Source organism: Cannabis sativa, chromosome 4 (assembly GCF_029168945.1).
Source record: "Cannabis sativa cultivar Pink pepper isolate KNU-18-1 chromosome 4, ASM2916894v1, whole genome shotgun sequence".
NCBI lineage: Eukaryota > Viridiplantae > Streptophyta > Magnoliopsida > Rosales > Cannabaceae > Cannabis > Cannabis sativa.
Window position 1 is genome coordinate 66893695 of NC_083604.1, and position 12183 is coordinate 66905877.

General features: G+C 33.3%; 1 protein-coding gene and 1 pseudogene across 1 annotated transcript; one reads left to right on the forward strand and one right to left on the reverse strand.

Moving 5' to 3' along the window:
* Positions 1-1122: 1122 nt before the first annotated feature.
* LOC115713919 (RGG repeats nuclear RNA binding protein A-like) lies at positions 1123-3091 on the forward strand (annotated as a pseudogene).
* A 1563-nt stretch (positions 3092-4654) lies between these two features.
* Positions 4655-9937, reverse strand: LOC115714504 (uncharacterized protein At4g38062). Its single transcript, XM_030643230.2, has 2 exons — positions 9700-9937; positions 4655-9064 (listed from the first exon to the last, which is right to left on the reverse strand). The coding sequence occupies exon 2, from the start codon at positions 9028-9030 to the stop codon at positions 4984-4986; it is 4047 nt and encodes a 1348-aa protein (XP_030499090.2). The 5' UTR covers positions 9031-9064; positions 9700-9937; the 3' UTR covers positions 4655-4983.
* Positions 9938-12183: the final 2246 nt, after the last annotated feature.

The window sequence follows — 12183 nt, forward strand, 5'->3', positions numbered from 1 at the left end:
CCATTACAAGATTCCAATCAACCAAACATGCTTATATAGGGAGTTTTATTTGCACCCAATACAATATTATTAAAAACATATAAACTTGGCTAATTTTTAAAAATTACTTTTAATATTTTTTTCTAATTTTTTTTTCACATTATTTTATGTTAATTTAATACTTATTTTAATTTTATTTTTATAATTTTTTTAACTCATTTATAGATATATTTTTTTAAAAGAATTTCATATAATTTTTTTGTCATAATATTTAAAATATAATTTATTTCTGTTTGATATGTATATTTTTTAAGAATATGAATTAAAAGAAAAAAAAATTTAGTACAATTAAAAATAAAAATTTTATATAAAATAAAAATTATTAAAATAAAGTATTTATATTATTTTGTGTTTTGTGTAGGTAAACTCACAGTTAGGGGTGGGCATCATCCAATTTAATCCAATTGAACCGAACCGATCCAATCCAATCCAATTATAAAAAGTTGGATATCCAATTACAATTGGATTGGATTGGATGCTAAAAGTCGGATTCTAATTGGATTGGATCGGTTATTGGATGTCAATCTCAAAATCCAATTAAAAACCGATCCAATCCAATTACATTTATATGTATTAAAAAATTATTTATATAATAAAAAATATTGAAAAATATAATAAATATTTATTATATTTTTATTAGATTTTTTTGTATGTTGAATTTGTAACACTTGATTGTTTAGTGTATTTATTTTCATGATGTTTTGTTCTATTTTATTACTTAGAAATGTTATTGTTCTAATTATTTAAAACTTTTAGCTAATATACACTTGTAAGAATAGTATATTTATGAAGTATTAAACTTAAATAAAAAGTGATGCTTAGTTTTTTACGTACTTTTCTTTATATTTTTAAGCTAATATTAAAATTTAGGTGTGTAATTGGATATCCAATTAAAAAACTGATCCAATCCAATTAGTAAATGGATTGGATTGGATTGGATTTTAAGGTCTAATTGGATTGGATCGGATGATGATTTTTCAAATCCAATTACTAATTGGATTGGATCGGATGAAGAAAAAAAGGTTAGATTAGATCGGATGTCCACCCCTACTCACAGTTATACACGCAGAAGCAATAGCTGTTATGGTGGCACTTTATTAGTTTTTGGGGTTGGGTATTCCGCTTAGCACTGTTGAATTGAACTGTTTAGCTATGGTGTCTGCTTTTTCTAGAAGATTTTTTTTTTTGTAATGATTTAGGATCTGTTTTAGATGATATTTATAATTTACTATCCAATTTTAGTGGAGCATATTTAATTCATTCATGTTCGTCGCTCATCCAATATAATAACAGATAAATTTGCTCTGCATGCACTCTTGATAATAAGGATAGATGTACTCAACTTCTGATGTTTATTAATAAAATGTTGATTGTTTATAAAAAAAAAAAATAGGGTATATTTAGAAATTTTTTGATCAATTTTATACGTAAATTGTTAAATTTTATTTGAGTTCCATACCACCACCCAACCACCATCGTGAGGCAGAAAAAAAATCGAGAATGATAAATATTTGCTAGTATTTTGTTATTTGGATTGGGTTTTCACTTCTGATCTAGCCGCTAGGGTTTTTCTCTCTCTTAAAACACACTGAAAGAGTGAAGATCTATATGTACACAGTAAAATTTTGATGGAGTTGTTTTTAAGCTAGCGTTGCGTGGTCGCCCTTCACTGTGAGATTCTCTTCTCAGCGATTTTTTGGTTTTTTTTGTTCTTTTCGGTTGTTGAGCTTTTTCTTAGTATTCGGGAATGGCGACTGCAAACCCCTTTGATTTGTTGGGGGATTACGATGTTGAGGACCCATCACAGTTGATCGCTATTCAGTCGCAGTTGGCTGCGGCTGCTTCTGCTATTGGTACGGCTACTGGTGCTCTGGCAAGGATCCGGGATACTCTTGCTCTGCAGAATAAGGCGGCTAATCTGCCTTCCAAGCCTCTTCCTCCTGCTCAGGCTGTGATAGAGTTCAAGAATGAACCTGGTCGCGGTGGCCGTGGGGGTGGCCGTGGGGGTGGCCGTGGTTATGGCCGTGGTCGTGGTGGCAGTGGTGGGTTCAATCGTGGATTTTCGAACGGTGAACAAAGCCCTGCTGGTCAGGGTGCTGTTGAGGAGGGAGACTCTGGGAGAGAAAGGCGTGGCTATGGAGGACCTCGTGGTGATTTCAGTAATGGAGAAGGTGGTGAGGGAGAACGCTCTCGCAGGCCATTTGAGCGCCGTAGTGGAACTGGGCGAGGTAGTGAATTTAAACGTGAAGAAGCCGTCAATGAGACTGAGAAGAACTTCGGGGACGAGAATCCTAAAGGAGAAGGTGGTGCTGCTGCAGATGGAAACGAGGAGGCCCCTCTTACAAGAAGAAAAAGAGCACGAGGATAAGGAGATGACTCTGGAGGAGTACCAAAAGGTGCTGGAGGAAAAGAGGAAGGCCCTGCAGACACTAAAGGCTGAAGAGAGAAAGGTGGATACTAAAGAATTTGCATCCATGCAACAGATTTCAAGCAAGAAAGAGAATCAGGACATCTTTATCAAATTGGGTTCTGAGAAGGACAAGAAGAAGGAGACTGCTGAAAGGGATGAAAGGGCGAAGAAGTCTGTTAGCATCAATGAGTTCTTAAAGCCTGCTGAGGGAGAAAGGTACTTCACTTCAGGTGGTCGAGGCCGAGGCAGGGGCCGTGGTGGTTCAAGGGGAGGAGGGTTTGCTGGAAACTACCAGAGCAGCAATGTGTCTGCTCCTTCCATTGAAGATCCTGGGCACTTCCCAACCTTGGGTGGAAAGTGAGACCCTTGAGAATGAGAATCCTAATTTACATAATGCTCTATTTTAGATTTTGGGTTCTTTTCTTTAATTTAAAGCAAGAAATTGACATTAATAATTGGATTTTGTTTCCATTAATAGTTTTTTCTGAAAAAAACCACCATTGTGAGGCTTGAGAAGAACCATAAGCACCTTGGAAGAACTGGCCAAAATCTCTGTTCTGCCCTGGATTTTGTGAGAAACCATAGTTACCAGGTGGAAACTTCTTGGATTCTTGATGTTATTGAGCTAAATTTTCTGAACCATAAGCTGAATCTACTTCCAGTTGGTCCTTTTCAATTCGTTGTTCTAGAGTCATCAGTTTCGATTCGATGTCTGCAACTGGTCTCGTAAGAAGGGACAATCCATTCAAAATTGCAGTTATATGATCATTGACTGACACACAATGACCAACTGAATCAAGCTGATCCACAACAGATTTTATCTTATGCAAAAACTCATAAATGGACATAGAGTTTCTTTGTACTCAGTAACTGAATTTGAGAAGCAAAATACTCATTAAAGTGCTCTCCAAACCTGTCCAGAAGTTTCACAACCCACAACTGATCTAGCTGTTCCCAGTCCAAGAATTCTTGACTAACTTTTCCTTGATCATTGAGCAGCTTCATCAACATACATCAATGGCGGACTTGCAGGATCTGAAATGAGGTAATGTAGATTATGATCACGAATTGCAGCTTGGACTTGCTGACGCCACATCAAGAAATTGAGATTATAAAGCTTCATTGACAACAACCAATGAGTGGGGACTACAGGTACAAACTTTGAACCAGCTGCCGTGGAAGAATCTGCACCAGGATTCATAAACTCGAGTACCATATTATGAAAACTGAGAGAGGAATGAATCAAGAAAAAAAATGGAACTGTTATTAACTAAAGTAGGCTGTGCATATTGCAGAAAGAAGACCACCATAACGACAATCCATTACATTTGTAATAACCGTTGACCCAACAGTCTTAATTTTCTATATTACTGACTAACATCTTAATTTCAGTATGTTTATTTTAGTTTTGTTCAAATTGGTTACTTAGGCTCTCCTCGAGCTGAAGAAAGAAAGTTATTAGCAATTAAATTTTTGAGTGATGTAAAAGAGACACATACATCTTGTGAATGCCATGGCGATGGGATGGCAACTATTTTTAGCCTCAGAAGTTCATATGGCAAAAGAGGAGAAAAAGAACTTGTAAATCAATGAAGTGGATCTTTTTATTGATCAAATGAATTTAAATTTGATTCTTTTGAGAATGATAAACTATTTAGTTTGATTTATATTTATTTATTTAATTCATGTTGTAACACTAATTCTCTCCTACGTAATGTATATATTTTGGCAGCAACTAATAATTTCTTGGTATTCACTCTTTATTTTTGGAAGCATTTGATGATATTAAATAATTTAAATATTAACTAAAAATTATTAAAGATCTAAAGATTAAACTGAAAATTCAGGATTTTTAAACTTAAAATAATAAAAAAATTAATCAAGAAAAGTTAAAATATAAGTTGCTTTGAGTTTTGTTTACTTTTTAGAATTTTAATGATTTTTTTTTTTTTGGTTTCAAGATTATATTAACATTATATTAAGATTAATTTTTCTTTTTTTTTTGGTTTCAAGATTAGATGTTATATATATATATATATTTTTTTCTTGAGTTTTGTTTACTTTTTAGAATTGTAATGATTTTTACTTTTATAATAATTATTGAAGTAAAATTATTTACCAGTGTGTTATTTTAGTCAAACTCAACACTTAAAAGAGGGTAGAAGGGTGGTAGAAAAATATTACAAAAAGGATTATTTAAGACTGTTTTTAAAGCAAATCACATTCTGAGTCAATTATAGATAGTTTAAGCTATATGATGTATCAATGCAACTTCAAAAATTGTAGTTTGTGTCAGAAACATCATTAGTAGAAAAAAATATAATGAAGAAAAAAATGCATGCACTGAATGAATTGTTGACCAAGATGCATATGTGGTAAGAACAAAAAACTTACACACTAGCATCAGTCAGTCAGTCACACAACACAAGCTGGCTAATGAAGTGGTAAAGAGGAAATTACAAGAATTCATGCTTTTACTACTACACTCTACAAGATCACCAACATTCCTTTATCCATGAGCAACATAGATATTTCTAGTAGTTGATCTCTCTAAATGGGGATCTTCTGTCAGAATTTGCTTCAAGTTTCTTCACTGCAATGGGACTATTCACATTCTCACTCTGATAGCCAGAGTGTTCATCCTCAGTAGAGGGCATTGTTGTCTCCAAAAGATCCATTAGTTGTTTGTCTGAACTGGAGATCTCACTAATCTTCTCACTCAACCCCTCAATCAATCCCAATAAGTTTTCCCTTTCTGATGATAAGTTAGTGATCTCTTCAAGTAAGTTTTTTCTCTCACTCTTGAGCTCTTCAATCAAAGCATCTGACTCTTTCAACTTTGTCTTGAATCTAAAACTCAAGTCCTTGATTTCCAACTCTTTTGCCTCCAATTCTGCTTCTACTTCGAATGCTTGCTTCTTCAAAACATACATGGAGTTTTGCTGCAGTTCCAATTTCTGCTCTACATTATGGATATCATCCTCAAGCTCAGCAACCATAAGCTTCTTCTCTTCAATTTCTACTGCAGCCATAATCTGGGCAGCAGTTATTTTCTCCCATGCTTCATGTGCCAGATTAATCTCTGCCTGTTTCTTGGAGAGCTCTGAAGAGAAAGAAATAAATGAGCTGTTTAATTTATCTTCAAACGACCCCACAAGCTGCATCAACTCATTTATTCTCTGGTTCTTCTGTTGCATAAGCTCTTTTTCATGCTCAACTGTTCTTTCTGCTTCAATTCTTGAGAGCAAAACTTCTTCAAGTTCTCTTCTCAATGATTCTTGCTCCAGCCATTCAACTTCTCTCTGGAGCTGCTCTAAGATCTTATCCTTCTCTCTTAAACTTGCTTTCTCTGACTCCAAGGACATTGCTGTTTCCATCTCAGTTGAGTAGGCAGCAGCTTCTCTTGTTTTGAGATTTTGCTCTAGTAGCTCGACCTGGTGCTGGAGATTATATATTCTATCATCTTTTTGTTCCAGCATACATTGAAGATGATGTTTTTCTTGCTTAGTGATTTCCCCAACATCTACCTCCGCAAGAAGAGAAGCTTCTAACTCTTTACGTATTTCATAGTTTTCTTCAAGATCAACCAATAAGCCTTTGGCAGCTGATCTCCATATGTACAGTTCAAATTCGATTTCATTCCCTTCACAGATTTTCTCAGCCAGTTCAGTGTGTGTTCTGTCGAGTTCGATGCATACTTCCCTCAGTTTATTTTTCAAAACACTTTCCACTTGCAGAATTTGTTCTCTTAAGAAGATTTCACACACAGATAATTCCATGATCATCTCCTCATACCTCTCAAGATCTTTTTGCATTGAAAGCTGCTGCTGGCCAATGGCATCCAACCTCTCAACTCTTCCCAACAAAGAGGCCACATTCTCATGCTCCTTCTCAATATCTTTCTGTAATCTCTCAATAGTAGAATTCTTCATCTCCAGCTGCTGCATCAATAGGGAAGCATTCCGTTTGTTCTCTTTTTCAGTCTGGTCTATTTGAGCCTTTCCATTTGCAAACTTCATTTGCGCCTCAGAAATTGCTTCTTTTAACACCAATAACATTACAGAAATCTCCTCATTCTGCTGCAAGCTTAAACAGTGACACTCTTCCAAGTTTGTTTCAAGCTCCTTCAGTCTTGCATCTTTATTATTTAGCTGAGACCTATACTTGTTAAGATCTCCTGTCATCATTTCCAATTGGTACCTCCATTGAGCTTCTTTTGCCTGGAAATTTGCAAGAAAATCTCCTTTGGTCTCTTCCAACTCCATTCTCAGTGCTTTTATCATTGCATCTCTACCATCTAACTCAGACCTACAGTTGTTTAGATCACTTGTAACATTTTCCAGTAGAGAATTCATTTCAGCTTCTTTATCTCTGAGACTTTCCAACTCCATTCTCAGTGCTTCTATCATTGCATCTCTACCATCCAACTCAGACCTACAGTTGTTTAGATCACTTGTAACATTTTCCAGTAGAGAATTCATTTCATCTTCTTTATCTCTGAGACTTTCCAACTCCATTCTCAGTGCTTCTATCATTGCATCTCTACTATCCAACTCAGACCTACAGTTGTTTAGGTCACTTGTAACATTTTCCAGTAGAGAATTCATTTCAGCTTCTTTATCTCGGAGACTTTCCAACTCCATTCTCAGTGCTTCTATCATTGCATCTCTACCATCTAACTCAGACCTACAGTTGTTTAGATCACTTGTAACATTTTCCAGTAGAGAATTCATTTCAGCTTCTTTATCTCTGAGACTTGCAGAACAGACTTCATTCATTTGCTCCACTTCCATCTTCAGCTTCTTAATCTTTTCATCTTTACTCTCTAACTGAGACCTACACATGTTGAGATCCTCTGCCATCATTTCCAGTTGGCACTTCCATTCAGCTTCTTGAGCTTTGATATTTGCTGTAGAGTCTCCATGAATCTGTTTTATCTCCATCTTGAGCTCTTTTATCGTTGCATCTCTACTTGCCAACACAGACCTACAGTTGCTCAAATCAGTTGTAACCTTTTCCAGTTGAGAGTTGCTTTCATCCTCTTTAACCTTGAGGTTTGCAGTGAAGTCTTCACGCGTTTGCTCCAACTCCATTCTTAGCTCCTTTAACATGGCATCTTTATTTTCTAGCTGGTTCATCCAATCAGCTTCTTGAGCCTTGATATGTTCTCTAGAGTCTCCACCGATCTGTTTCAACTCCACCCTGAGCTGTTTTATAGTTTCATCTCTACTCTCTAACTCAGCCATACAATTGCTCAAATCATTTATGGCTTTTTCCAGTTGAGAGTTCCATACACCTTCTTTAGTCCTGAGAGTTAAAGAAAAGTCTTCACGTACTTGCTCCAATTCCAGTCTGAGCTCCTTCACCATTGTGTCTTTACTTTCTAACTGAGAACCACACTTTTCCAATTCCTGTGTCAATGTCTCAAGTTGGGACTTCAATTCAGCTTCTTTAGCCCTCAGAATTGCAGTAGATTCTTTGTGCATCTGCTCCGAACATTTGAGCTTGTTTCGCAGCTTTGCAACAGAAGGTGAACCTGAAGCCTTTTGGATTAGAGCTTCCTGAAGTTCTTTTAGTGAAAACTGTACCTCCTGCATTTCTTGCTCCATTTGTCTTTTCTGATATTCCATCTCTTTAAGAAGTATCTCTTTTTTGTCAAGTGCATGTCTAAGAGATGCAATTTCTTCATTCCTCTTCTCAGTGAAGCATTCTAGTTGGGATTTTGCATCCTGGTAATCATTGAAAACATTGTCAAATCTGCTTTGAACCTCAGAAAATTGAACTTCAAGATACTTTCTCCGGCTTTCCTCATGAGCCAACGCTTGGGTACACGTTTGCAACCGGTCTTGAAAATCTTCTGATATTCTAGTTTGAGAATCTAGTCTTGTTTGCAGTGAATCGATCTCATCAATCATAGAATTCTTCTCTAGCTCCCACTCCTTTTGACTTGCCTTGAACTGGTCTCTCATTTTTCTATGCGCTTCTTCTAGATGAGTAAACTGTTCCTTTTTCCATTTGAGCTGCTCTTCAATCTTCCTCTTGTCCTCCTCTAGTTTGAATAACACATTCTCTCTTTCTCCTGCTTCTTTGGCTCCCTTTGCATTCTTCTCTACTTCAAAGCATTTCTTCTGTGAAACTGATAAACTCCCTTTGAAGACTTCAATTTGTTCTTTGTAAGAATGAATCAGTTGCTCTTGATCCACATTCTTTTCATTTGCCTTCTCTAAAGCCAAGATCAGCCCTTTATTTTCCTCTTCCCATTTCCTGAACTTGTCATCACAATCAACTCGAATCTTCTCATTCGCAGCATTTAGACGCCTGATGATGGACTCCTTTTCATTCAAACTACATTGAACATCTTCAAACCTTTGTTTCAACACAGAGAGTTCGTGTGCTTTGTCATTAATTTCTTCAGCCTGCTTCTCAATTTTTGAACTTGCTGCCTGGGCTTTTTTGAGTTGCTCATTGTAAGACCTCTTCAAGTTTTCAGATACTTCTGTTTTGCTTTTATTCTCCACCCGGAGCTTCTCAACCTCAGCTTTAGCTTCATCCAGCTCTTCATAAACCCTTTCAGTATTCATTTTTCTATCAACTTCAAGAAAAGAAAGAAATTACCTGTTCAAGAACGAAGCAGGCACTTAGATATAATACAGCAAAATATGTAAATCTACATGTGTTTGAACGGTTGATAATATAGTTCTAATGTATGTTTTCTTTCCAGAATACATTTTAATTAAAAGAGCAGACCCGACTTGGTGGAATCTTCAAAATTTCTCAATGGATTTGACAGAGATTTCAAAGTATGGACGCTCTGTTTGGTTGCTTGGAAAATATGAGAAAGGAATAGAAAACAAAGAATTCCTACATTGACAATGTTCTAAGAAGCATAAGCTCTTCATTCCACTAAGCAGGGTATAACATTTTAGTGTTTGCTCGAGTAAAAGCAAAATCAACTATTTCGGCTACATTATCTATTTCGTCTTTAATTTTCTCGGGAAAATAAAAAAGAAAGAGCTTCTATAAATCACAAAAAATTCTACGGAAAACAAAATCTAACAAGCAAACTAAGAAGAACAATTACATTTTAGTACGTCGCCAACTTAAACTTATCACTAAGCGAGACTCAAATTCTAACAAATGTCAAAGGGTAGCCAAAGAAGTGCAATGAATTAGAATTAAAGAGCACCCTTTTCATTTTCCTACGGTTTCTAGCTAAACAAACAAGAATTAGGAGGAACCCAAGCAAATACCTTGTAGTAGTGAGAAAGACTATAGCTTCGCCATTGGTGGAGTTAGCTTAGCCTTAGCCATTAGCCCTATGTCTTTGGAGATTCTTCGGTGAAAACTTGAATGGAAGAAAACGATTCAGAATGAAAGTAAAAAAGAAAAGTGAAGATGGGTTTGTCTCACTGTTTGGTTTGAACAAGTTAAAAGTAGCCGTTGGAATTGAGGGATTTGAAATTTGACGGCGCGATAGTGTTCGTTATAAACGGCGTTATTCTTGGATCCATTTGCTTTTTTTTTGTTTTTTTTTTTTTTTTAAAAGAAGGATCCATATTACTTCCTTTTAATCTCTTTTACTAAATCAAAGTTCGTTTGGTAATTATGATGTTTTTATTTAAAAATGTAACAGTGTATTTTTACGGATTTACAGTATTTTATATATTTTTTTTTAACCAAAATACGAAGTATTATTTTTTATTTTTGAAATAATATTATTTTAAAAAATAATATTCTTTTAAGAAAAAAGAAACAAGGTTAAAAACCTCTAAAAAAACAGAATCTGTAAATATATTTATATATACTAGTAAAATGTTACGTGCGAGACACGTATACTAAATTTTATGTTAGGTATTTTCTATTTTATATAGTAAAAGTAATCATAGTTGTAAAATCTTAGTAACAGAGTGCAATCTATTGTCATCTCATCATCAGCGTCACACAATTTGTTTTCAAAATTTGCTATCCTTTTTCTAAAAGCTTGAGGGCCCGTTTGGTACGCAGGACTGGATTGGATTAGACAGGCTAATTTGTCCAATCCAGTGTTTGGGCATGTTACAAGTCTGGATAACTAATCCACTTAACCTCATCTGTCTGGGATTATTTATCCCATCCAGCAGGGTGGGATAAATAATCCCATGCAGGTGAGATTTTTTTTTTTTTATTGTTTTTTTAATTTAAATTTTATTAATATATTTTAAATTTAATAAGAATTTAAAGGAAATAATTATCACACATTTATTTATACATTTTTTTATCAAAAACTTATTCATTGCAATTAGTGAAAATGTATAATTTTGAATTATTATACATAAGTTTTTAAAATTTAGAATATTATTAATTAAATAATAGTTACTTAAATTGATTCTAAGAAAAAAATATGATAATAAAATTATATATTATTTTTAAATTACTAAAAAATTTATATAAATATTTTAAAAAATTAATATTTATATTAAATTAGTGTTTAAGATAAACAATTTTATATTATTCAAGTATTTTTATTTTACTATTTTAATTATTTATTAAATAAAAAATATGACAAAATATTTTATTATATATTTATGATATATTCTTAATTATATATGATATATTATTTTTTTTTGCTACGAATTATTTATTTATATTTACATATTTTAATTTTAATTTATTATTATATATTTTTATTTAATTTAAGTTTTTTTTTTCTAAAAGGAAATAAATAAAATAGTCCAGTCTATTCTGAAACCAAACACAGGATTACTTTCAGCATAATCCAATCTTGTCCAGTCCAGTCCAATCCTTTTCAGCCCAATCCAGTCCAATCCTGCGTTCCAAACGGGCCCTGAAAGAACAATAGTATTTTAACTACACATAAACAAACAATACGAATGAAAAATAAAAATAATGATTAAATAAATATTATTGTAAATTTATATTTTATTTTTACTATAAATAAACAAAATAAGCATCAATAGATAGAATTTATAGAAAACTAAATACTTCCAACAAATAAAATTAAAAAGAAAATATAAAATGACTTATCTTGTCAAATACAATTAGTGTCTCAAGGAGATCCACAAGCAATAATTTAATTATTTAAATAATTATTATAACTCCAATAACTTTATAACTCAAATAGTTGATAACTTAAATTATGTTTATAATAATCTAATTTAACTATTTTACATAAAAAAATTTAATTATAGAAAAATAAAATGATTGAAAGGAAAAATTATTAATCAACACAACAGTTTTTATTCGAAAAAAAAATCAATAAGATAAAAATAGAGACACTGAAATAATATCCTTAAAAGAAATGTAGGCGCAATCATAAAAAGACAAACTTTTATTAAAAAATAATAAAATCTTCAAAGAAAAAAAAAAAGAGAAAACATTATCTCAATTGAATTGTTGAAACATAATACACATGATGGTATCATAATTCACTCAAGTCAATACCTTTATCCAAATTACATATTCTGTATTGCCATGATGAGGAAATAATTATATGCACAGTAACATGTTTATCCAAATTACATATTCGGTATAGTTAGCAAATTACACAGAAAAAAAATTAAGTATTTACACAAAAGCATAATCAAAAGATAAATATAATACAACTCTAAATTAGGGGAAACTTAATCTAGATCATATTTAAAGCGGAGATGTAGTAAGACATATTTGTTCTTAAAAATATATCATACCAAAATATTCATATGAGTTTAGTACACTTGTTACATATACTTCACATT